Source organism: Electrona antarctica (genome assembly GCF_951216825.1).
Source record: "Electrona antarctica genome assembly, chromosome: 7".
Taxonomy (NCBI): Eukaryota; Metazoa; Chordata; class Actinopteri; order Myctophiformes; family Myctophidae; genus Electrona; species Electrona antarctica.
This window is the reverse complement of record NC_136812.1, coordinates 26,067,390-26,095,256: the sequence shown is the minus strand read 5'-3', so window position 1 is coordinate 26,095,256 and position 27,867 is coordinate 26,067,390. Positions and strand designations below refer to the sequence as shown.

General features: G+C 42.0%; 1 protein-coding gene across 4 annotated transcripts; it reads right to left on the bottom strand.

Annotated features, from left to right (window-relative positions):
* Positions 1 to 600: 600 nt before the first annotated feature.
* Positions 601 to 27,867, bottom strand: LOC306926509 (occludin). 4 transcript variants are annotated; one of them, XM_079505833.1, is made up of 11 exons: positions 27,621 to 27,867; positions 20,395 to 21,026; positions 19,651 to 19,842; positions 18,622 to 18,789; positions 11,496 to 11,594; positions 10,375 to 10,538; positions 7,952 to 8,086; positions 7,291 to 7,512; positions 6,279 to 6,450; positions 2,923 to 2,964; positions 601 to 2,526 (listed from the first exon to the last, which is right to left on the bottom strand). In XM_079505833.1, the coding sequence occupies exons 2-11, from the start codon at positions 21,004 to 21,006 to the stop codon at positions 2,425 to 2,427; spliced, it is 1,908 nt and encodes a 635-aa protein (XP_079361959.1). In that variant the 5' UTR covers positions 21,007 to 21,026; positions 27,621 to 27,867; the 3' UTR covers positions 601 to 2,424. The 4 variants fall into 4 exon arrangements, with proteins under 4 accessions (XP_079361959.1, XP_079361961.1, XP_079361960.1 ...); XM_079505835.1 differs by lacking the exon at positions 7,952 to 8,086; XM_079505834.1 differs by lacking the exon at positions 11,496 to 11,594.

Sequence of the window (27,867 nt, the reverse complement as noted above, 5' to 3'; positions counted from 1 at the left end):
AAATTATCCTCTATGTGCCAAGTGTTTGTTTCATAAAAATCCACTGTAGACATGTTATGATCTACTTCAGAAATTCTGTGCAGGTGATGAAGGGTTGGGAGTTTGGAAGTCCTCGTTGAAGATCACTCAAATGCCGATGCGTACCACCTGTTTTTAATTTGCACATAATGCAGGAGGCAGCAATAGATTGCTTTACTGATAACGAGCGCTTCCAAACTCTGACACTGAGGAAGAATTTCTTGACAGGAAAAAGCTCATAACATGTCTACGGTGGATTTTTATTAAACAAAAACTTACAGATTGAAATAATAAACTCGATAATTCAAGCTTTCCATACAGCATGCAATGTTGGTGAGCTTGACGCTGTTTAATACAATTAGATAGGACTTTTCTGTTTGGATGAATGGGCTGTCAATGGGAAGTTGCACCAAGCACCTTGCTGCAAGTTGCTGGCCAGATATTAGCAGTGCTCCCTGTCAAAGAAAATCAGCAGGCCTATTTCAGTCCTATGACTCTCCCTACTGGACACAAATTGTAAATGCAGACAGTAATTTTAAATAGCTAAAGGGACAGAAAACATAGGGCTAACTCACAGCCAGGTAACATTTAGACAATTAGAGATGTTTATTACTCAGTGAATATCAATACCTTTTAGACATCATACGTCCTGGAAGTACTCAGTTACAAAACATGTAATTTACAACAGCATCAAAGAAAACAAATTTATATAAAAAAAATAAATGACTCACAAAAGGTTTGCAAAATGACAATGTTCTTCACAGACTCGTCAGTGCCTCATAAACAAATACAATTGCATGACAAATCAAAACAGGTGTAAATAATCTTCGAACTTCTGCCAGTAACACTTTGCACATGGAGTGGATAATTCACCTCTTATACCACACATGAAATCAGCAGATAATCATTTTCACAACTAGAGGAATCAAATCAATCATATTGCGCTTAAGCCTAATTTATGTCATTTTGTGACTGCGTCGCTCACCAAAAATGACTAGTTAAAAGACCCTGTTATTTGTGGCATGTGACACATTCATACAATAAAGTATGAATTAGGCTTCAGAAATAGTGAGATGATATATACACAGGCAAATGAGACAAATATTGTTAAATAAACTGTTGTTACTTTATGATTTGCATAGCATCAGTTGAGGGGGGAAATCATAATACCTACTATCAATCCCTACTAGTATATGTACAAATAACAATATCAAGTCCATGTTTATAGACCTAACAACTGAGCATAAAATGTATACTTAGCTTTTGTTCCTCTGGGTCCTGTGTTACATTAAAGCACAAATCAATCCCTATTAAACTTAAACGTATTACGTATGAACAGGACTGCTGTGACACTGACATCAAAACTATATACAACATATCTCAGTGACTAGTCCAGTACAACCCCTTCTTGTTTTAACTACAACCAAGATAAGCAGTAAAAAGTCACACAATGGAACATAATGTTGTATACATAATAGAACCATGGCCTAAAACATTGACATTGACATAATTGACGGGAATGTTTTAGGCGAAGATGAGAAGAACAATCAAGTGTTTGGGACCTACGTAATATTTATGTGGTTAATAGTTTGTGTGTTTGAAAGCAAACAGATGCAACAACTAATCTCACTGGTTTCTACGTGCTCTGATAATGTTTCGGATCTTATCTAAAGAGATAAAGCAAATTAAAGTCTCCAATCTAGAGAGCAAACAGTGTAGAAAACACCTGATACTGTTATCACATGTGACCAAAGGTCAGCTGACTTTCAAATAACCTTTCTTCCACGATGACCAGTGCCTCTGACGGCCGACAACCAGTAGCACTTCAATACAAGACTACAATGAAATGTCCCTTTTAGTGAAATGGCAGTGTTGCTGTGGAAGTGGGTATTGTGGACGGTGGGAACATTTGCATCCATACAAGCCTATTCTGTCGGGTGAGGGAGTAGTAGTGAGATATTATCAGACCTGGTAAATGATTAGTCAGCTGCACATTATATCAGAGAGAGAGAGAGAGAGAGAGAGAGAGAGAGAGAGAGAGAGATAAATACAAGCTTATAACATTATCATTAATGTCCGTTGCCTGGAATGTGTGTGTCCATGCATTTGCATGTGTGTGTGTGTGTGTCCATGCATTTGCATGTGTGTGTGTGTGCGCGTGCGTGCGTGTGCGCGTGCGCGTGCGTGCGTGCGTGCGTGCGTGCGTGCGTGCGTGCGTGCGTGCGTGCGTGCGTGCGTATCTCCAGTGTGTGTAAGGCAACTTTGGTCTCAGCGTTTTGCACAGTCTCTGCTGCAATTATGAGCATAGTCTTTGTATTTGGGCCATGTTGTCAAGGAGTTTCTGTACGTGTGTGTTGTGGTGTGTAGACCACAGGGTTGGCTGAGTAGCGCAGAGAACTACTGACTTTATGAGTGGGTCCTGTCGTAGTCCTTGACCACGCGCTTGAGGTGGAACAACTTGTGTCTCAACCTGCGGCACTTCTGCTTCTTAGCCTGGTAATCTGAGGTCTAGATAGTAGCGAGAGAACTGGTCAGTGGTGAGTGTCAATCAAGTAAAGGACACTTACCGGCCCATTCTCACGTTTTACATTAAAGGAACACTGTACTGTACTGTACTGTACTGTACTGTACTGTACTGTACTGTACTGTACTGTACTGTACTGTACTGTACTGTACTGTACTGTACTGTACTGTACTGTACTGCAGTGCATCCCAACTCTCCTGCCAAACATGGAATATTACGCTACATACTGAATATACATTTTCTGATTTCAAGTCTTAAAACTGGATTTCTTACAGCTTTATTTTTATTATTATTCAAACAACAGGGCCAGTAATGGTTTATGGTATGGCAGCATAAGAGCATTACTCTAGTCAGGTGGCTTATAAGAAAAGATCACTCACCCGCTTCAGGTCCTTCAATCGATTAAAGTCCTCTGCCACAACCTGCAATAAAAAAGAGGAAAAACTCATTGTGAGTTAACAAACTGCCCTCCCACTCTGGGCTCTTTGGTGTAGAGCACATTACAACCTTCTACAAAAACCTAGGTGTTTGTAAAGACGATTTTAAACTAGTTATGGTAACAACTGATGAGGTAATTAAGAAACTGAGTGCCCTCCAACCCCACAAGGCCACAGGACATGACAACATTCCCTCCAAATTTCTCAGAGACTCAGCCATCTCTATAGCTCCAATCATCACCCACATAGTAAACCTCTCCATCAAACAGGGACAGGTCCCCCAAGATTTCAAACTGGCCAAAGTAACCCCCTTGCACAAGAAAGGGAGTAAATTAGACCCCGGCAACTACCGCCCTATTTCTATTCTTAGTTCCATCTCGAAAGTGATGGAAAAAATAGTCTATGAACAGGTTGAAAAGTATCTTGCCACTAATAAATTATTGTACGAGTTCCAATCTGGCTTCAGAACATCCCACTCCACTGACACATGCCTCCTCTATTTGAGCGACCACATCAAACAAGAGGTGGACGCTGGCAAATACTGCGGCATGGTCATGCTGGACCTCCAAAAGGCTTTTGACACCGTGAACCACTCCATACTGGTTAACAAGCTAAAAGCAATTGGTTTCGATAGCACATCAGTGAGCTGGATGCAATCCTACCTGGAGGGGAGAGAACAGATGGTGGAAGTGAACGGAACACTGTCCCCCCCCCTCCCAGTGAGCTGTGGCGTTCCACAAGGAAGCATACTAGGGCCTCTACTGTTCCTAATATATGTAAACGACATGACTTCAGCCTGTGACTGCAACTTGTTCCTGTTCGCAGATGACTCAGCACTGCTGGTCTCGGACAGGGACAAACTGCAGGTTGAAAATGCCCTCAGCTCTGAACTCGGTAGAATCTGCACCTGGCTCGCTGATAACAAACTATCTTTACACCTGGGAAAAACTGAATCCATTCTCTTTGGCTCTATTAGTAATCTCAGCAAGGCAAATGGCTTCTTGGTTAGAGTGGGTGACAATGTTATCACACGTAAAGATGAAATTACCTACCTAGGTTCCATCCTGGAGGCTGATCTTTCCGGTGATAAAATGGCCACCAACGTAATCAAAAAAGTCAACCATAGAACAAGATTCCTCTACAGGATCTCCTCACTGGTCAACAAAAACACCTTGAAGACCTTAACAGGAGCCCTTGTACAGGGTTTCTTTGACTATGCATGCACCTCCTGGTACCACAGCACCTCAAAGGCCCTTAAAACCAGGCTCCAGACTTCCCAAAACAAACTGGTCAGGCTCCTACTTGATCTAGCCCCCCGAACCCACCTCACCCCTGCCCACTTCGACAGGCTGGAATGGCTTAGGGTCGACGACAGAGTACAGCATCTTGCAATGGGTCTGGTCCACAAGATTCGATACACCACCAAGATACCCATGTACCTGTCTAGATACTTCCTTAATGTTAACGAAGTCCACACCCACAACACCAGAGGGAGTGCAACGAACCATGTACAACCCAGATTCGGCACAAACAAGGGACTAAATTCTTTTCGCTCCTATGCCACTAAAATGTGGAACGCCCTACCAACTGTCATTAAGACATGCGAATCCCTTGACTCTTTCAAAACCGCTCTCAAAGGGCACCTACGGACGGCTGCAATTCGAAACTGGCCCCTGTAAAATCGGAATCCCTCAAACACGAACGCAATGACAACACAAGAGACGGTCGCGGCCACACAGCCAACTCAAGGTATGGCCACTGAGCCAACTTGGGGACCCAACGCAAGGACAACACAAGAGATGGTCACGGCCACACAGCCAACTCAAGGTACGGCCACGGAGCCGACTTGGGGACCCAACGCAGCTCCTCCAAGGAAAACAAACAATTTAACGGAGCTGAACGTGAATCCCCCCCCCCCCGCCCCCCCTTTTTTTTCCCCTCACTGTATATTTTTCTTTTCCCTTTTTACCTCCTTTTTGATGAATTCTTTTTTGATGAATTCCTGTTCTGTCTATAGAAGTGTCTATTTGTACGTCTCTAAATGTTTTGATGATTTGAACATGGTGGACCCTGTTGGAAACAAGTGTAATGCTTAATTGGGTCGTCCACTCACAGTTAACAGCCTTTGTATTGAGTTTGTGCTTGAAATGTACTGTAATTCTGCAAACTGTTAATAAATTCTTCAATCAATCAATCAATCAATCTGAAGGTGCATCAAACACAGGTGAGAAAACAGGGCTCTAACCATGCCTTTGAACTTTCTCTGGGATACTTGAGAATGTCTCCAATGTAGTTGTTGTCAATTCCCCTTATGTGTGTATTCTCCCAGTCTCTACCAATAATGACTGGAGTTGGGTGTTGGATTAAGAGCGTCTGCTAAATGCCTAAATGGTAAATCACAAATTGGTGTAGATCTCGCTGTCTCCCAGACAACCACGTCTCATCCGACGGGCACTTCTTTTCACATGACAGTGAGGAGTTTCACTAGGAGATAATGTGTATGGAGGAATTGCCATGCTTTTTGTTCTTGCTTAATGAAAATCGATCTGGATTAAGAGTGTCTGCTAAATGCCTAAATTGTAAATTGTAAATTGAGGAACACGCTATCCCTCCCAGCTGAACAGGCTGGGAGGCCTGAGACTAACCTGAAGTAGTCCCTTGTGCAACGACAGAGAACACCTTCCCCTGCCGAACACAGCCAATTGTGTAAATTGGAGTGCCCAGCCAAGCCGGAGGCACTGTAGAGGATTTGAACCCCAGACTTGTCGTGGTGGGAAGGTCATTTACCCCTGCACCACCCGGATGCCCATTTAAATGCCATGTTATGTGTTTCCATGCTTTATGAAAAAAGCACATTGAATTGCCTTCGTCTATCTATGACCTCCCATGCAGAACACGGCAATTGTGTTTGTTGGAGCAACCGGCCAAGCTGGAGGCACTGAATTGAATTGAATAGAATCCCAGTCTCCACAGCGGTGGGCAGGATGCCTTTTCTTTTGTGTGTGTGTGTGTGTGTGTGTGTGGGGGGGGGGGGGGGGAATTATTTCGGCATTAAGTGATAGAGACGGGAAAAGTGGGCAGACAGCTACCGGGAGTTGAACTGGGGACATACGCCTATGTGGTATGCACCATAACCATTAATAAGGATTATTATCCATGTTGGATTTCCCCTTTCAAATGCCGTTTCATGTGTTTGTAACTTTGTATGCCTTATTTAAAGCACTTGGAATTGTCTTGATATATGGAAAGTGCTATGATCTTGCCTTGCCTAGTGAAGCGTTTCATGCAGTATATCTGACCTGGTATTTGGCAGAGCTGTCATCCAGAGTGTCCAGTTGTCGACTGAGTTTGTTTAGCTGATCATTAATATCGTCCATCTCAGCACACAGGTGCTTGTAGTCTCTCAGGTCTGCATCGAACTCCCTCTTATATTCGTGGCGTTGTGTGTCAGTCACTATGTCTGGGTAGATACTGAAGACAGATAGAGGGAGCAACAGGACAGGTGGAAGTAGACATGGCAGAAGAAGGAAAAGAAAGTGAGAGACAAAAACGTAGAAAAAAGAGAGAAGTTGTAGTCTTAGGTCAGAAGCCAAATTTTACGGGCCACTGATCACTTGAATTCATGTTTCTGCATAAGTAAACTTTACTTGACCCCCTATAGGCCTAGGGCCACAACAGGTTTACTACTAAACCACAGGAACTTACTTTGAGGTATGAGTGCTCCCTTGCAAGGTCAAGAAAGTGGCTTGTTCGGATAAAAAATGTCTCACGAAGGGAAGTGCAGTTGCTTTCGCATAAACTACAGTGACCTGTATATCTCTGTATACTCATACCTTTGGCCCAATTCTCTCATTATTTCAGAGTACAAACCCATGTGGAATGGCATGCCTTAGGGGATTAGTCTCTCTACTGGACGGAGCAAGGTCCAAGCACACCACTAACTTGGACATGGATGTGAGTGTAAAGGCGCACGTGTGTGTGTGTGAGAGTACACAAACACATGCATGCATGTGTTCATGTTGTAGTATGAAGTATGACATTATGCATTCATGTTTCCAACCATACTGTGCATGTGCCTTAGTGAGCACTTTATTGAGTGTTACTGAGTATTTATTTTATTTATTAGAAATTTCACTGTAGGATAAGCCCCTTGTTTTAGGGTTTACGTACATCAGAGATGTTGGACACTGTTCTGGAGGTGCTATACACCCATCTTGTCTGTGTCTTGTGAAATCATCCTCGCTGATTCACAATTTCACATGTCCTGTACTGTACCAATACAATCCATATGTAGTAAACTTAATTTCTTACTTCTCCCACTCGTCCAGGTCATCAAGCTCATTGCCAGTCTCCCCTCCTGTGGTGTACTCTGTTTCATACTGAGACTCATCCAGCTCTGGGTTACGCCTATGCCTCTTCCCCCTATTGGCTGAGGGCTTGCGGACCCCTGCTGTCTCTTCTGATGGGCTGGAGCTGGTTCCCCCACCATGGGATGGCTCCTCTGGTGGATAACTCATGGGCTTCTCTGAATATCTGAGGCACGACAATAGATGCAAGTAAGTTATTATAGAGCAAACCTTCTCAGGCATTAATATTGTACACTAGAATATAAGATGGCAGAAATTCATGGTTCTTGCCCCAGCCCCAGGCAGCATGACCAGATAACTGTTTCACAACTGTGGAAAAAAAGCTGAAGCTGTCTCTTATCTAAGAAGATAAGCAATGCTTAAGTGCATACTTAAATGTTTGCTTCTGAAATCAGCTCAACCTTCTACATGGATAGACATAAACTTGGGTCTAAATGTTTCCATTGAGGTCTTATTCAATACAGCAATATAGCATAAAAGATAACACCAAAATACAATATAATTACAAATATAAAACACTATATGACAGTACAGAGTGAACAAAGGGGAGGGGGGTAAAAATGGGGTGGGGGTGAACACCATTCTAATGGAGAAGTGATATTTACCTCCCCCTTTGGCCTGTTTTGAAGGAAGCCGGTAGGGATGGTGTCAGGGCATTCCACACTTTGGTGGCAGTGTTGTAGAAGGAGAATTTACCCATGTTTGTTCTATTGGGTGTTACCCGATCGTTGTCACTCCCTCTAAAAAGAATATTTGTAACGGAAGCAGAGCTTGAATCAAGACACAAATTGGCTACAATTTGTTTTAAGCTGTTAGAGAGTTGTTTCTTTACTTAAGTGTTGCTATCTTCTTGTCAATTCAGGTGAGGTATCAGGTGAGGTATGAGCAAAGGAAAGTTCTGTAGGATTAGTGGCATTATCCTTGACAGATTATGAAGTAATCAAGCAAGTAAAAAAAAAAAAAAGCAGCTTTACCAAAATTACATTGTGACCCAAAACCTTTCGGAATTATGTAATAGGAGCCAAAGACTTTAAGTCAAAGTCTCAAAACAAGAGCCTTTGAGTCACTACACAGTCAAATGTGGAGTGTTCATTTAACTCTGAGAGTGTCACATTTATACTAAATGTAGGGGGGTTAGGGTTTAGTCTCAGAGTTATATGAACACACTTTGTAATGAATAACTCCCACCCTACAATTTCATAAACACTGCACCATGGAGGGCACACCACACAGCCAATGATGATTCTACCCTTTTTGTACCAGGAGCACTGAGACCAAGATCTTTTGTTTCTAACAATGTAAGCATAATGAAATATAGGGAAAGGTATTTGCCAAAGTATAATTTAATTTTAAACCACCCATCTATGTTTTAACCCATTTAGGCATGACCTCAAAATAAAAAAAAAATCTTCTAAATATTTTCACGATTTTTCAAAAATAGCAGACCTACAAGACAAGCTCATAGCGCGCCACCGAGTGGCGCGCTATGAGCTTGTAGATCTGCTATTTTTCAATAGCTAAATTATAACATAATGTTTAAAACACCAACAGGGGTTCCCGCCCAAAATGTGTTAAATCTGTTAGTACAATCAGATAAGCCATTAGTTATTTATAAATTAGGTGCTTTATTGAAGAGTCCTTCCTTTGTTGTGTAACATTTGTTGTACTTTAACCGAATACCAAAACGCTCGCCCCAAAACAAAGTCTCCCAGGACGCAAATTCGGCAAACGGTCTCTACCGGGTATTCCTAAACGTAACCTCAATAAACTATGCCTAAACCTAATCTTATTCCCAACCTTAACTAAAATGGTGCCAAAGCCTAACCCTGTTACTAAACTTAACCTATTTTTGAGGGGCACTATCCCCTCCAATGTTCCTTCAGAAATGACGTCATGTGGCAGCCACGTCTATGGGCTTTTATGCCCCCAAAAACAGGACCCCCCCCAACAAAACAGGACCCCCCCAACAAAACAGGACCCCCCCAACAAAACAGGACCCCAGCCAAGTCTATGGACTTTTAACGTTTGCTTTTAGCAGTGACGTCATGTGGCACCCACAGTTGGCGCCCCTCACTTCACACAAGTGTGATTTTAAATCAAAATAAAACAATACAAGAACCGCCCCAGCGGCCAGTGTTTTGGGGTGAGATTTCCGGTTACCCTTTATGCCATGTTCTATCAATTTGTTCTCTGTGTGCTCCATACCATATGTGATCATGGTCTTAACTCACAATAAATAAATAAATAAAGAAGTAGGTAAATTAAATTAAGTAGTACAAGAAAAAAGGAATTTCCTTCATAAAGCTAAGAGGAAACCTGTCCCATTTTGGACATTTGCAGAGATTTATTAAGGAATCTGAGCCTCTGGCTAAGTTATTGCAGCATGTTATTATGTGAAAGACCATAAGTCAACAAGGGCAGTTCCTTTGCTTGATGAAAAGAAGACTCGCTCTCTGTTAAACTGTAAAACAACTAATAATTTCTGCCATTATCTTCAATATTTGTAAGACTTTAGTAAGACATACAGTACTGTGGTCAGGTCTTGTAACAATGCAAACAAAAACCTTGAGAATTCATGTCAAGCCATGGTGAAAACTAAAGCAATCCTAATGCTTCCTGTTCTTAAAGCAATCCGTGATTGTAAGAACGAGGGAAGGGAAAGTCCCAATAAGGGAGGATGTGTCACATACTGTGTACTTTAAGGTGATCAGGGTGTATTCATAGAGAGTATTGATAAGATAATGCTTGTGTGGACATTTACACTTGCAGTTGAAAATCTCTTATTTCAGACTAATTATAAATTAGGCTTGAGTTGTGTGTTTGGAGCCTGCTTCTTTTATGTTACTCCAACATCAAGACAAAAAAAAGAATAGGCCTACACCTACAGTATATCTCATTAGATGGAATTTCCTTGGAAATAAAATGCTTCCAAACAAGATTCTGCCTGGTTTCACCTGTGAGGTAATATTAAGTATCTAAACTCTGAGTGAGCTAGGAACAGAAGTAAGCTTTGGTATGATTCACCCACACGTTGTTGTTGTAGGTGTCTCCGGTGAGGGAGCTGCTGTCCATCTTGGCTGGGGGGTAGGAGATGACACTGTTAGCGGAGGCGTTGAGCTGCCCGCCTGCCTTCTCCGACAGCACCAGGGTGGGGGCGTCCTGCGTGCTGTGGCTTTCCTCCACATTGTTCACCTAAAAGGGGTCAGGAAGCACGGAGGGAAGAGGGTCAGCGAAAACAAACAAATAACAAGAACAGACACAGGGGCCACCTGCAGAACAGACACAGGGGCCACCTGCAGACCAATTTACATGCTGACTTTCTGTTAAAGAAAGCCCTTTTAATTTTTGCCATTTAAATGACATTAACGTACAGGTCCGCTATGCACTTTTAATGGACCATGCAGGGGTTAAAAGGCGTAGTGTTTGAATGGTATTAGCTTTAGCATGCAACCGCTTCCCACAGAGGCTGAACTGCTATGTCCAGGAGAGCGTAAACAAATGTTTAACTTTCTGAGTGAGCAATAGGGCATGTAATTGGACAGCACAGACTTCAATTAATTGTGGATTACCTGCTTGGTTCACTAGGTTCCGAAGAATCCAAAGACTAATAAACAACAGAAAAGAAACTCTAAAATCACCCTTGACAAACCAGAACCCATGAGACTCATTTGTCTTTCCATTAAAGAATTCTTGTTTATCGAAACGGTTTGTGTTTTCCTGAGGGACGCTAGCCCCTCCTATAAACATAGTGTAGATTCTGTCTGAGCACAAACATTAAATGCCATTGACAATGTATGGAGAATTTACGTCATATGTGTCTGAGCAAATCGGTTGGGTATGTCAGTGGCCAACCTTGGCCAATAAGGGACCACCATTCTTGATGTACATTGATTAGAGCGCCCCTCACTTCACACAGGTGTGATTTTTCTTTTTCATTTTGTCAGTCCACTGATTCTTTGATACCGTCATAGTCAACTCAAGATGAACCCTTAACCTAAATTGATAAATATATTGTGCATATTATATAGTGCCTATATCCAAAACACTTTACAATGTGCATTACACTCACCCATTCACACACACATTCACACACACATTCACATACACATTCACACACCGATGACAGAGGAAACCATGCAAGTGACCAACCTGCTCATCGGGAGCAGTGTCGAGAGCAGTGTCTCGCTCAAGGACACTTCGACACCAACTCAGGAGCGGGTCAAACCATCTGGTTCCCAAGCGGCCGCTCTACTTATGTATTTGGTGGACAAAACACAAAACGTATATTGCACATTTGTACACCTGCAATGGATGTGCTTCTCCTTTCCCTTTCCTTCCTACCATCAAACAAATGGGAAAGGCCCCCAAAAACGCCTTAATCTATAGCTCCTATTCCTTCCTGTGTGAGGGGGGAGGTTTTGAAAGGCATTTTACACAATTAATGCCTTGGGGTCGGACAACACATGCCTTCCCCAGTGGCCCTGGTCAATCTGTTAACTGTACTGTGTGACATGTCCTGTGCAAGAAATACAACAAAGACACTTGGGAGGGTGGGAGAGTGCTGTAAATTTAACCAAAGGATGTCGGAAAAAAACCTCACAGCTTATGTCAGAAACACCCAATTGGCTCAAAAAACAGCTTACCCTCATGCTTACAAGTGAGGATTTAGTGTTCATACTAGGGAGCAACAAAATCTATGAAGCCACCAAGGGTGGCCAGACAGCTACACTGTTGCTGCGTTGCCGTTGAAGGGTTGCTCAAGCCATACTACATAAATTAAAAGGGTAGGGCACAGGGAACAGAACTGGTTTCCAGCTAGAATAAAAATGTCTTCCTTAAAGAACAGACCAAGAATTGTGGGGAGAGAGAAGGGATGTCGAAATGGTGAAACAAAAACATATGTTTGATTGACACTTCACCGTGTCATTGGAGCACTGAAAAAGGCCAGCTAAACTGTGGTGTGTCACACGGCAACAAGTATTGGGCCTCACTTTTAGCCTCATGTTGTTGGCTTCAATTGAAAATGAATTGCAGCCTGTCGCTTTGTCACTGCATTGTGACTGTAGCATAGTGTTTTATATACTACATACAATGGAACTCATTTGCAGTGTTGGGCTAGTTACTAGTAATATATGACTTTTCCCAGTAATGAGTAAGGTATTACTCTGCAAAAACAGTAATAATATATATTTACTTTGTAAAAAATAGCATATATTACTTATTACTTTTTTGTTTTTGTTTTGTTGGTTGTTGGCTTGAAAACATTTAATTTAAAAGGTCGAGAGAGATTGCTGCTTTATTTTATAGCCTTTTTGGCTGATTGGTGACTCTTCTTCTTAATATTATTATTCAAAACAATTGGATTCAGTTCTAAAAGAAGTTGACTAATCAGATTGTGTTGTTGTACATCCCTTTTTTGCTGGGGGGGGGGGGGGGGGGGGGGGCGCAAAAGTAATATTATATAATATGTAATATATCTATGTCTTGATTCCAAGTAATAAGTAATATAATATTATAACTTTTTCTAAGGAGTAATAAATAATACGTAACACATTGCTCTAAGTAATATTGCCCAATACTGCCCAAGTAATATTGCATTACTGTGAGCAACGTACCCCGTACCCCCAAAAAACAACAACAATCAAAATGGGAGTGGTTGGATAGGTGGGACCCTTCCAGCAGCTGCAGGAAAACTACCTTTGTAGAGTACACGCCATCCAAGAATCCCAACAATGCCCTACCTCTCTCTGCGTGCAGCACAGTGGTCGCTGGGCCGTGAGCAGACCAAAGTAAGTAAGTAAGCAGGGTAAGAATGTGTGAGGCCCTTGGACCTGTGGCAGAGAGGCGGGGAGGGAAAGATACGGTGAAGAGAGCATGGGGTGTGACAAAGGAGGTAAGAACAGCAGGAAAGTATAGATGTGTAGGGAACAGTAGACAGAGATACACTTGGAATAATAAAAGAGAAAGGGAAAGCAGATGGGAATGGGAGAAGAGGGGAAGGAGACATAGCAGCATGATGGAGAACCGTAGGGAGAGGTAGAGCAGAAGGAATTGGGTAATATAAAGCACAGAGCGAGTAAAGGGAGAGGCCGCATACGGTAATGTTGCAATTAATCAGGAATGTTGGCAAATAAAACAAAGATTTCAGTCAGCTACTACAATTCTACGTCTGAAACTGTAGCTACAAATCAGTATTTAGTTGCAACTATGTATGTGAGTAAATAAATAATGTTATTACAGAAATGAGGATGCCACTTGTGCTCTGCAATACAATACAAATGTGAATGCACAACAAGTGTTATTGGGCGGCAGTAATTGACAGATTGATTGCAGTGAAGGTTGCAGTGAAACAATTTCAAATAGCTCCTTACACTATTCATCCCTGGTCAACAACACAACTCATCTGCCAAGCACCAAATCAGAACAGTCCCTCCCAACAAAAAATAAACCATTCATGGATTAACAGGAAAAAAATATTAAATCTCTGCATGTAGACAGCGCTCAGCAATGTTTGTGTCATCATATTTTAACTTATGTAATACCAATCAAACAAATCATTCTGAACTATTCTCTCTCTATTTCCCACATAACGACAACATGCACTTGTATATTTAGACATACAGCTCAATCCATGTCTGAGTAACCAGTCCAACAGAGTCATAATTCTATATCTGTGGATCTCTTGAATACTACCAACAGGCGAGCAAACCCTCCATCAGCAGACCCTGGTGACATCATTCTGGTGACCCTGGTGACACAATGCAGCCAGCCTGGGCATTCTGAATGAAGCTAGTGTCTTAACCAGGACTAACCCAGTGCGTGTGAGGTCACCAGAGAGACAACCCTCCCAATGGTCAGCGAGCAACGGCAGAGATGGGTTCCAATTTTAAACACAGACAACCCTAAAATGGCTATGTGATTACAGGAGCCATGTACTGTAAGCAAAGTGCTAGGCATGGCACACTTCACCCAAGTCTGATAACACAAACAACCATTCCTCCATTATTAGATGATGCCAGTCTTACTGTAGGATTCACTCTGGGTTGGGCTAGCCTCATCCACACCCCTCCTCCATGACACCACGCTGCCTGCTGTGTACACGTACTGTATGATGCCATGCTGTATAGTGCAGGCAATGACAACCTCGCACTCCAACCACAAACACACAGCTGTAAACATAGCATGACTCCACTGCACGGCTAAACACCATGACAACCTTTTGTTTTAATGCTGCAACCACTTGGAATGACCTACAACTTGAATTAAAAATCAGTTCTCCCATAGCATACAGCTAATTTAAATATTTGATTCCCACTACTTCCCACAAGTTTCTGCAACTGCTTTTAAACTTGTGTTGTATCACACGGTAGGGAAATGTTTCTGTTTTCTTTTCTTTTCATCGTTGAGGTCTTTTGAGAATAAATAAAAGTTAGAATTCAATTGAACATGCCTGCATAGGTCTTTGTTAAATTCCCATTTTTTCTCAAGCAGTTTACAGTATTTATGTATTTTAACACTTTCGCCCCATTCACGAGTTACACAGGTTAATTGATTGTAGAACAGCTTCCCTCTTGGAAGATGATTTTTGGAAAATGATACATGATCAAATACAAAATATATTGGGATATGAGGTGCCTATGAGGTGTGATGTATTTAGGAAACTTGATGGGGGGGGAAGATACGAGGAGAGGATAGATATCTGGTAAACATTTTATTGGCGGCAGGAAAGAAAGCTATCACAAGGAAATGGATCCTCCAACACAGGGACAATGGGAGGAGTTGATTCAGGAGATATACCTCATGGAGAAACTGACACACCGTCTGAGACAGTGGGAAGAACAAATGGAGGACTGGTCCAAATGGACAATATTTAAGACCGAACATAAAGAATAAGGGCATGGGGGAATGAGGAACAACAGAAAATGTCTAGGAATATGTAAAGTAACATGCAAGATTTGATACGCAATGTCGATTTTATTTATTTTCCTTTTTTATTTTTCATGTTTGTTTGTACTATGTGTTTTTCTTTTGCTATTGTTTATATTGTATTTTTGTTCAAAAAATTAATACAAATCTAAGTGACAAAAAAAAGAACAGCTTCCCTCCCAATAACGAGTTACACAAGTTATGTTTTCATTGTTTAATTCACGTTTTGAATACGTTTTAAGACCATCGGACAGAGTGGGATAGGTGATGCGTTTTGATGACGGAAAAACATTTGTCGCACTGGCATGCAAAGGGTTCTGGGAAATTGAGGCCCAATGCTGTTTAATGGCGGCGGTGGTGCACAGCAGACACGCTCTTCGTCCGCTCTGTTGTTGTGATCGCCATTTTGGATTATTTTTCAACACTACGACAAAGGATCACACCATTTTAAAGCAGATTTTCATGAAAAGGATGTCGGCGCGGTCATTCTTCAAAGGTTAGTGAAATCCATACAGTGAACGTGGCATTGCGATTTAATTAATTCTGCAGACAAACTGTTAAAGTAAAAAATTACCATTTCTGAAAACCGTGTTCCTAAAATAACCTCAGCGCTAGGACCTTCATGCATTTGGCATATATAGTGTTTTCTTTAAAGATGTGTGTTCTTTTGATATTTTTGGTCTTTTTCTGCCTTTATTTGATTTGATTTGATTTTTTATTTAGCAATTAGCACAGTATAGAGCAATACATTAAAGCATACAAAAATAAAAAAGGGAAAGTGCCAGGAGGAGGCAAGAAGCCCTGGGGGCTTATTGTGTGTACCAAAATCTCCTGGAGGGGGCGTCAACATATGTGTCACGTGGTAGCGGCCGCCATACTTGTTGGCTTGTCTGGTTTGTTTACATTGAGCGACCATCCGGTCGCTCAATGTGCTTGTATACGTTCTTTTTTTAAACTGACCTCACAATGGTGCAGACTTGCTCAGTAAATACGTGCCACAGCAGGTCACGTCGATGGAATGAGCCAGAAAACGGAATTAGATTTTCAGCTTTCCAGCATGGAGACAGCATCAAGGAACCCAGATTGACGAGTTTACAAAAATACATAGAATGGCTTGGATCTCGGCTGTACGGCGCACGGGCGCAGAGACATAACGTTCAACAAAGAATCTAAGCACAGCCGTGTTTAGCCTGTAGCCTGTAGCCTGTCTAGTGTTGCATTTGTGAACTTGAGAATTTGTCTGAAAGTAATTACTAAAAGGCCCGGGGATGGAGTTGGGGGTATCGATATTGATAGTGGATAGTGAAGATGGACAGGAAACAGGGAGAGAGAGACACACAGCAAAGGTTGCCGGGCTGCATTAGAGCCTATGTGGTATGCACCTGGACCTATCTGTGTTTTGGATTTGATCTGAATTCTGGGAATCCCAGTTCCAACAGACAACGGAGCTTCCAGGGGTGTCGCCAAAACAACTAAAATGCAGTGTGACTTTAAATACTTTTTGGGTGTTGTTGTTCCTCTCCCCCTTTGTTAATAATGTGCCTTTTATGGCAGCTAACTAACTTCAACTAAGCTCATTAGGTGTTCTTATACATTAGTGAGCCCATATGACTCACCGTGGGTCCCACAATGAAACACGTGTCATCATCTGAATGTATAGAGGCAGGTCAGATCAATAATCAGTCCTTATGATAGGAAACAATACCATGAGACTGACACACTGTTGATGTTTAAATCTCACAGGCAGCTCCCTAGAAACCACCTGCCTACCTCCGGTCCTCTTTGTTGGTTAATGATTACGCAGGGTGAAACCAGCTAGTAGTGCTAGAACAAACAATCACCGACTGCTATCAGCAATGACCCTGAGCAACGTGACAGACACAGCCTAAGTTATGTTTATTACGTCTATAAGGATAGACACTATAAACTTGCGCTAAAATACATACTGTGTAGGACAGGTCATGCAATAATAGCAAAAACAGGGCAATCCACAAGCTCACTATACGTAACGTCACAATGTGAGCCATTGTGAGTTTGTGGATCTGCTATTTTCACACAAAAGAAAGTGTCAGCTACAGTTGTTATGGATTATTTATAACTTACACTGAAGTATTTAGAGCAGTGTAGTATTTTCATTTCCATTACACAGTATAATCATTATACTATATAGCATGTCATTAAACTATAATGCCATGCTCACAATAGAGACGCCAGGTTAAAGGTGGTTAAAGCTCGGAGATGTGGAGTGGACAATATTTTGAGTCGATGTTGCTCTGATTTCAATGTTGATTGATGTGTTTAGGACACTAGGATCTGTTCATAACTTCTACATTGTCAAAGTGTTCATACTAGAGATAGACAGAGATACGACAATGTTGCAAAACGTTTGAGATCATTTCTTGCTAATCAACATACAGTAAATACAATGCTGATATGATAGGATGGGCAGAGCTGTTGCTGACCAGTGTGCAGTGCACTTCTTTTGTCCTATCATGTGGTTGTGCGTGCGCGCGCGTGCGTGCACACACACACACACACACACACACACACACACACACACACACACACACACACACACACACACACACACACACACACACACACACACACACACACACACACACACACACACAGTACACACACACACACACACACACACACACACACACGCCACAAGCATTACTCAAACACCAACAGCATTACTCCAAAGTACCGGTATGTCATGTTTTCAATGTTTCATCCTTGATAACTTATCCTAAAAGCTATAGGTAAGATGACACTCCTTGTGGACTTTCAACTCATGAAGACAATGTGAAAAACTTACGAGTGCATTAAACTACCCAAGAACATTTCAAAGTCTATCCGGAAGTATACTAAAGCAGTGAAAATCGTTTTGCACACAAGGCTACGCACTCAGCTATGGCTGCCCTTCACTACGTTGACTTAGTGGTCTGTACCTCCACAAGCACCTGACCTATATTCTGGGATGATTCATCAAGCCTTTGCTAACTTCCAATTTCCAAACAAGTGGCAGGTAATTTCTCAAACAGACAAAAATCACAGTTATTCAGACTACAGACTACAGCGAGTACTCCAGCTGAAACAACCATTCAGTCTAAAGTTCAATATACTGTAAAATGGTAGTCAACAATTTCATGATCATGTAATGAAATTGGTTATTTAATTTCATTGTCTTTTTCCTAGGCTGGATTAATGTAGGAACAAACTCTCTAAAAACAGGCTAAACGTCATCAGATAGTAAGTCAAAAAATAAATAAATAAATCAGATTTTGCTTTTCATTGTAAATCCTCTTATTGAATTGGTATGCAGTGTCCATCTGTCTCTTACCCACTCCTCCACATTTCTACCCTCGGGGGCTAGTCCGCCTGCCAGAGGAGGATCCCAGTAGATGTTGGGTTTCCCATAGCGCCAGATCTTCCCCCGTGTTTTATAGGCGTAGAAAGCTGCCACAGCCAAGGCAATGACAACCAGGAATCCACACACCATGGCAACACCCTAGAAAAGCGAAATCACACAACGTTCTGGAAAATTCTCAAGTAGATAAACTGAAGAAAAAAGAACACATATCATGTCCTACTCTACTGTACCTGCTTTATCTTTTCTACATTTTCTTAATAGAAGAAAGAGTATGTTGTAGCAGTATAAACATTATATCAGTAACACTGATATGTATCCCAAATGTAGCAAGATCACTCAGAAAAACAGAAATCTTCTAGAATAGGTACACTGCCCATTCTAGATATTTTGAGACTAAAGCTATTTTTCTAAAATGTACCTCGCGTCACCAGGCTTTCCACCGCAGAGAAAAGCCTGTTATACTGCCCCATTTGATCCGGTTTCGGAAAAAGGAAAATGTATTGTGGCGTCACATTGTTTTTGTTCCCCACATAATGCGACTCAATATAGTTTAGTCTTGTTAGTCACGCCACGGGTTAGAAAAAAAGATGGACATACTAAATGATTATTAATATACTAAAAGCAACGAAACGATTCTAACGAACTAAATACATTTGAAACTAGGGGAATTATTTTGGAGGTGCACGGTACCGGAGGTTCCGGTCGTGTGTCCCGGCCGCCTGATGACGTAAAGTTATTTCAACTCTGACCAGAACAGAAACCCGAAAATGGTATTGATCCCAGGCTAGTCAAAAATAATGTAACTATTTAAGCCCTCTAACAAATATGGGAAATAGCCGACATACAATCTCAGAAGAATGCAATGCTGACATGCCCAGACTGAACTGCCAGGTTGAAAGTGTTTAAATGTGTAACAGCTTGTAAATGTTCTCATTATAACCCACATGACCATTCTTTTAACCAAGGAAACAATAGTTTGAATGCGGACATCAAACCAACCTCTTGCGGGTCCACAAAGCAGTAGTGGTAGAGGTACTGGTTGTACGAAGGGAAGCCTCCCATTCCTCCCATCTGGGAATAGCTGGTCTGGTACAGGTTCTGACACATCATGAGCATTGGGTTGTACATCATATTAGAGGAGCTCTGGGCCATAGGGTTCACCCCGACAATGTACACAATGTTTATGATGCCCTGCAAGAAAAGTGAAGGGTTTGATAACTTTACATAGGATTTAAGGATATGATTAGTTTATACTGTATCTACTGATGGTGAAAACAATTTGTCTCAAATCTGTTAAGGTTGATATCATCCACAAAACAATTAGTGTTATTGTATGCATTGCTATACTGAAAATGTAATGGTGTGAACTTGCTAAAGCAGTGGTTCTCAACTAGGTCCGAGGACCACCAGATAGTCCCCAGCTAAAGGCTGGAGAGTTGGGAACCAAATGGACCATTATAGATCTTTAACTCTTGAGTTAAATTATTATTATCTGCATTACGCTGAGGATGTAGAAGAATTGTTATTTTGATCAATGTTTGCCTGTTATCTTTCCTATGGTACCAACATCAATACAGCATGGAGATGTGCACATATTCTTTAGTTTTGGGTCTGCAAGGCTAAATCTCATCAAATGGTGGTCTGTGGCTCAAATGCAGAATAAATAATGGGCCTTGATATGAAAAGGGTTGAAAACCATTGTGCTAAAGGAAGAGCACACGTACAGCCTCCCCTCTGTCATACCTGCAGGATAGCCATGATGATGGACATTACCATGACCGCCAGGTAGAACTTCCTGCTGCGGAACGTGTTGGTTTTGGAGAAGCTAGCAATGAAGAAGCCTAAAGCCACGATGAAGTTAATGGCTGCCAAGGCAATCATAGCTGTTTTGGCAGAGTATGGCGTTAGGGAGCCACTACCATATCCCCCGTAGCCGCCACTACCGTATCCCCCGTATCCCCCGTAGCCTCCTCCTCCGTATCCTGACCCATAACTGCCCCCCATGTAACCACCACCAGTGCCATAACCCATGCCGCCGCCATAGCCGCCGCCGCCCATCCCGTATCCATACTGCATGTCCCACATCAGAGTGGAGGCCACACAGGCAAATATTCCCACGCACAGCACAATTATCGCAGCCATCATAGCCTTGATGATCCCGGGGGGCGACCGCCACTTGTAGAAGTGCTGCGGTGGTTTGTCTTCGATGTAGTAGGATCCTGGCGGAGGAGGATATGGGTCATACTGGCTCTGTGGGGCCTGGAAGCTCCCTGGTGCGCCGAAGCCATTGTGAGATGGAGAGGTATAGGGCGGACTGTAGACAGGTGGGCTATCATAGCGCTGCTTCTCGAACATCGCTCGCTGATGTCAGGAGGCTAAAGTAAACAGAAATACAGAGACAATCTGTCAGCCAGTGCTGGGTACAAAGTGTGATAGCAAAATGTACAGTACTGCCCTGTAAAGAGTAACTTCCAATCTGTTTTGCAGCCCTGCTATGAGTAATGTCATGAGGTGAGATATGAGGAAAAACAAGGGTGTGACACACTAACCCTCATTGAAAAGGTCTTGTGAACGGAATAGTGTTAATGATTTAATATTTCATAAACAGGTCTTGATTTTTTTTTTTGCAATAGCCATAATATACTGCACTTCCCTGTGTGACCCATTTTCATTTGTTTGTCTGTCATGCAGTAAATGAGGTTATTACACAGAGAACAGAAACTTCACATCCCATCATGTCATAAAGCCAACCAAGTCCGGTTTGCCACAATGGCGGAAGGAAAGAAAAACTTCAGAAGAGTGACCTTAGCTCCAAGTTCTTTGAACCAGTAAAGTCAGAAGCAGTGTGGACTGTGGAGACATCCGTACCAGGAGTCAGTGTGCAACCAAGCAACAATACTGCCCTTCTTGCAGCTTTGTGTGCTGTGGGAGTCTCTCTCATGCCCCCATATTGTACAGCCAGGCTTTGAACTATTTTGACCTAATTATTTGAAAACCTTAGTTTTGCTTTCATCACAAATCACACAGATATCTGACACTAGTGTAAACCATTAAAACAATACCTTGCCCATTCTTCTACAGTGGACTAAACAGACTTTCAAATTGCAGGGTGAAAGCGGACAGGATTAAGTGCAATTCACACTGAGCACTATAACTATAAAGATAACTATAACTATATCATTCACTGTTGTATTCTTTATAGTCGATGTGAACTCTACCATCCACTTGACTTAGAATGATTTTTAAAACTATATTTCTATAGTTATAGTGCTTGCTCAGTGTGAATGGCCTTTAATCCATTTTGGGGCGGGAACCCCTTTTGGTGTTTTAATCATTATGTTATAATTTAGCTATTGAAAAATAGCAGATCTACAAGCTCATAGCGCGCCACCGAGTGGCGCGCTATGAGCTTGTAGATCTGCTATTTTTGTAGATTTGCTATTTTTGAAAAATCGTGAAAATATTTATTTCAGAAATCTGGGCCTAAATGGGTTAAACAGTTAAAGATGACAGCTAAAAGCTACATGTAGGCATCCCTATCTAATTCACTCTACAACAGAGGACATTCTTGACTACCATTATCAATACATACCTTGTCAAAATATTAACACACTGTCTTTAACTCACGGATAACAACGCAGTAAGTACGTAAACCAGTATCCGGCAGCTGTTATCAGGTTCTCTGACTTGTACCTCTTATCAACAATGCATGGCTCCCAGTATCACCAAAACCCAAGCACATTATGTCTGTACAGAAACTCCTGTAATAACTACCAGCACTTTGATTTCAATAATACTCGCTCATTGACTTTCTACTACATCTACTGGCTTGGCTTCCCTGTGTCACTGAAGGCATCCACCTCATTAGTCTAGGCTAAGATATGCACTTCATTTAGCGGAGAATATCTCAACTGTTCTTGACTAATATGACCCCCGCGAACAACTTAAGAACTGCGAGAAATTTCCTATCCGGGACGAAATAACCAAAAGTGACCACACCCTTTTTAAAATAACTGCTACTTAAAACATGGCTCTATCTTCTAAACTGTTACAGATACAGATATTCTGAGTTCCTGAAAATGTTCAGAATACAGTAGTACACATGTTTGAACACTCAATAGAGCATATGCACACAGTGGTCATCTTTCCATAAGTTAATGGCAGGGTGGAAACTAGCCACAATTTGCCATTGACAGCCCATACATCCAAACAGACAAAGTCCTAGTTGTAATAAATCAAATTAAGTCAAACTCACCAACATTGCAGCTGTACAAAAAGCTTAATTTATCTTCTTTCTATCTGCAAAGTATTTATTTCATAAAAATCCACCGTAGACATGCTATGAGCTACTTTATATCAATAAATTCCTTGCAGGTGATTTTTTGAAGTTTGGAAGCGCTGACTTTCAGTAAAGCAACATCCTGCTCCTGCATTATGTGCAGATTCAGGTGGTCTGTAGGGCCGTTGAGTGGTATTCAGGTGGTATGTAGGGCCGTTGAGTGGTATTCAGGTGGTATGTAGGGCCGTTGAGTGGTATTCAGGTGGTATGTAGGGCCGTTGAGTGGTATTCAGGTGGTATGCAGGGCCGTTGAGTGATTCAGGTGGTATGTAGGGCCGTTGAGTGATTATCCAACCAACACTTCCAAACTTAAGGCTCATACTGTACATAGTCTGGATTTTCGGTGGTTAGGTGACCACCGAACTACAACATGACGTCACAAGCCGCGGTGAAGAGCAAACCACCGCCACCGCTCCAGCCCTTCTCTCTGTTTTTACTCACCACTGGAGCGGTGGTCACCTCACCCTCAAAAATCCAGACTATGAATGAGCCTTTAGAAAGAAATGCAAGGAATTTCTTGACATAAAGTAGCTCATAGCATGTCTACGGTGGAGTTTTATGAAACAAGCACTTTGCAAATAGAAAGAGGATAATTCAAGCTTTTCGTACAGCTGCAATGTTGGTGAGTTTGACTTAATTTAATACAATTAGGACTTTGTCTGTTTTGATGTATGGGCTGTCAATGGCAAATTGCGGCTATAGTTTTCACCCTGCCATTAACTTATGGAAGGATGACCACCGTGTACATATGTATTGAGTATTCTGAACATTTTGAGCATGTCAGAACATCTGTAGCTCCAACAGTTTAGTAGATACAGTAGAGCCATGTTTTAAGTAGCGGTTATTTTTAAAAGGGCGTGGTCATTTTCGGGTATTTCGTCCCGGATAGAGAATTTCTCACAGTTCCTAAGTTGTTCGCTGGGGTCATATTAGTCAAGAACAGTTGAGATATTCTCCGCTAAATGAAGTGCATACATATCTTAGCCAGGTCCTCTACCACATTCACCAATCCTATTGAAGCACTTAAATTGGACTATATTGGAGGTGGTGGTGTCCAAGGCCCCTGGCCTAGACTGTCCCTGGCTGGCACTGCCCACCGTCTACAGTTCTGGGGGTAAGTGTAATAACTCTCCTCTCTAAATGACCCTTTGGCACACACTGCAGTCAGTGCAGTGGGGGTCTCGCCTCAGAGCCTCCAGGCCAGACAACTCCCCCTCATTCCGTCCCTCATTCCTTCATATCCTTCCATCCCCTGTACTCCCCTCGCTCCCTTGTTCCCCTCCCTCCCCCCACTAACTTCTTGCCTTTGTTTCAGGAGCAGGAGGCAGAAAAAGTCAAGACTGCTCGTCGCGGGAACAGTGTTGCCATGGATTCGAGTAAGGGGGAAAAAAATTGGGGCACCGGCCAGAGAGGATCACACAAGAGCCCCTCTGTTGTTGTAGTGAGAGAGAGAGAAGGAGAGAGAGAGAGAGAGAGAGAGAGAGAGGGCAAGCCAGACAGGTAGAGAGAGGTATAATTTGTGTGTTAGTGTCAGGTGGCCACTAGCTGGGGAGATTCCTACATTGTTATCATCAGGCTATATCTGCCTTAATATCATTATTATTGAGAGGTGCTAACCGCTCCAACCTGTGGCTTTGTGTATATGTGTGTCTATTAGTCGGTAGCAGCACGGTTATTGTGGTTACTGCAAGGGTGTGTACATGGGTGTATGTGTGTATTAGTCGGTAGCAGCACGGTTACTGCATACACATTATTATTATTATTATTTTTTATATTTTTTGTGGCTTTCGCCTTTTTATTTTCTTTTTCATAGAGGGATAGGTATACAGTAGGCTGACAGGAAATGGGGAGATAGAGATGGGGGGGTGACACGCAGTAAAGGCCGTCGGGATCGGGAGTCGAACCCGCGGCACACTGCCAGACTGGATTACCAGCCAAGGTGCCCAGACGGCTACACCAGCCGCCCGGCATACACATTATTATACATCATCATGATAAAAGACAATAATGCCTTATGCAGACAACCTTCTTATGTGGATCTGCCGCTGTGCTGCAAACTTTTTCACCTTATGTCTAAACTCATGTAGGCTACATTAAGTTGAGAGTAGCTGATAAACATCTTTTAAAAAAATCACACTTGTGTGAAGTGAGGGGCGCTCTTATATCATACATGAACATACATCACATTCCGTGCTCAGCCAATCAAATCATCACATTCCGTGGTACACTCAAACACACATAGATGGTCATAGGAGGGGCTAGTGCCCCTCAAAAAGTATGCACACCAGTATTGCCCCCAAATGAAAGTTTTGAACTACCAGTTTCTTCCTCAGACAGAGGAAACGTTACAAAAGTAGATACATTTGGGAGTAGCAATACTGGTGTGCAGATTTTTTATTCTTATAACCTCATGTACTGTATCAGCTGCTATACTATGTGTATAGTGTTCCAGCCACTAAGTGGATATGTCCCTACAGACCGTGTCTGCCTTCTGAGTCTGCCTGATCAGCTACAAGTGGTACAGGTCAGCATGCTGCTCCCCATGAGTTTCCCACAATTCTCTATCTATCCAGTCTAGAATCATTTTAGTAGTGTCCACAAATGTTGAGGATAGAAAATTACCATGTATACGGCGCCAAATTTGAGGATGGAAATTAGTGCTGTGATTGGACGGAAATTGGCGATGGGAAAAATGACCGTGTATGGTGCTGTGATTGGAGGTGTAACAAAACCTCTATAGGTGAAGGCGCTCTACTCAGGGAGTCAAGTTGAGTCTCTGTAGCTGATGGGTGCAGATTCTTGAAGATCAATGGAAAAAGGGGAATATCCGCACTCTCTTAATAAAGTTTGAGTTTCTTTATTTCATCACAAGCAGCATGAGCAGTCTAGAGAAACGAACGCGTTTCAAACGTGATTGGAGGTGTGCCATTCTGCTCTGTGATTGGTTGAGCATTGCATAACAGGTGTGCCACAGAGGAAACCCATTATAAGTGGCAGTTAGATAGGTGAAAGAACTTCTTCAAAGTTGTTTTCGGCTGCGTATGTCGGTGACACCCTCGGCCAATCAGGGATTGTGAATTTTTTGTGACATCCTCGGCCAATCAGGGATTGTGAATTTTTGGTGACACCCTTGGCCAATCAGGAACCACCGTTTTTACATAAACATACATAGTTACGTCATATGTGGATGACGTAACCAATTTGAGTTTCAAACTTATTATGTTGGCCATTCGTGGCCAACATAATAAGTGCAAGTGCAAATTGGCAGCTCGTCAGAGTGCATTTCTAGTTAGTAATGTCCTCAAAATTTGAGGACGGAATTGGCACATTTCGGGGCGCATGTGTGGCGCCCAAATTGGCGCTGTGATTGGCTGGAAGGTGTGCCATTCTGCACCGTGATTGGCTAAGCATCGCATAACGGGTGGGGCCACAGGGGACACCCGTTATAAGTGGTAGATACTGGGGGGAGAGAGACAGAAAGTGTCATAGTTTTTTACTAGTTTTTGAGGGGCTAGCCCCTCCTATATACAGGTTTAATGTTTGTTTTACCTTGCTTAGACAAACATTAAAAACGCCATTGACAATGAACAGAGTTTAACGTTTGTTTTGTCCTCGATGTTGTAAGATGATAAGAGCGCCCCTCACTTCACACGGGTGTGATTTTTCTAATTAGTAGTACTACTAATACTACTGTAGTACTGTAGTAGTAGTACTACTACTACTACTGTAGTGTAGTAGACCCTACTACTGTATTACTACTGTAGTAGTAGTAGTAGGCCTAGTAGTACTACTGTAGTAGGCCTACTACTGTAGTATAGTAGTAGTAGTAGTAGTAAGCAGCAGACTCTGTCATGAGTAACAAAGTGGTTGTTCTCTGAAGTTTGGCCGACAAACAGCATTTTCAAGCTGGGCAGTCAGGGTCAGGTCAAACACCCACTGGTCCCAAACACTCTGCCTGTCGTGTGCTGCTACAACACAGAAACTCAATCATCTGCTGAATTCCAACCCTGCAGTCACATGTCTCACATCTGTCAAAAACAATTAATGCCCCATGATGCCATGTAGGCAGTGTCCAGCCTCCCAAGACACCCAGACCTCATCCTGGTATTCCTGGACTCATACAAAAATGATTTTTTTTTTAAATTATTATTATTATTATTTTAATAACGATATGCCTATTTAAAACAAACTAATACAAAAAGGTATCTTAATAAAGAATAGCTATAGGCTTACATAATACATATTAGCCTATTTGCCATAGATTGAGGCGAGCTATAGTAGCCTATAGCCTAAATTGCTTGCATATTGGCCCAAACTGCAGGTGCAGTTAAGATCCAATAATCACTGTTTGCCCGTCGATGAAATGCAAAAGACAAATTGAGAACGACGGAAACGACAAGTTGTCGGCTATTGATTTTCTTAAATACATTTCTCAGTGTCTAAAAAAAACATTCTACGTACCGATTACCGAAAAAGCAACAACTTAACTCAATTTGAGCAAACAGCAAAAAAATACATTTAAATCTAAGCATGGGCCTATACTCTTTATTTTCATATTAAATTACGCAATTTTATTTAGGCCTAAATAGTTTTAAACTTTGTGGTTGGTCAACCACTGAGTCGTACGTACCTGAAAGAATGTTGGAAGCAAAACTAACCGATTACCCGGCAAGATCTTATATTCTTCGTTTCGAGTTTGGCAGAAATAATTAAACGTTCTTCGTTTCTGACAGAAAAAAAAAAAAAACGGTCTAACTTTCTCACTTTAAGACAGTCAAGCTCTTTATCTAAGATATATGCTTTAAAGTCGTAGTAAAAGTTCCACTTCCAGAGTCCCGTCCCACGCACGGAGACAACGGTTCTCACAGAGCTCTGAA

What these genes read in the sequence shown, in the direction of transcription:
- LOC306926509 (XM_079505833.1), bottom strand. Translation starts at nt 21,006, where the DNA reads ATGTTCGAGAAGCAGCGCTATGATAGCCCACCTGTCTACAGTCCGCCC. An exon ending in GTAGAAATGTGGAGGAGTGG is followed by an intron (nt 11,595 to 18,621) that starts GTAAGAGACAGA and finishes ATACATAAGTAG; the next exon opens with AGCGGCCGCTTGGGAACCAG. An exon ending in GATTGAAGGACCTGAAGCGG is followed by an intron (nt 2,527 to 2,922) that starts GTGAGTGATCTT and finishes GCTACTATCTAG; the next exon opens with ACCTCAGATTACCAGGCTAA.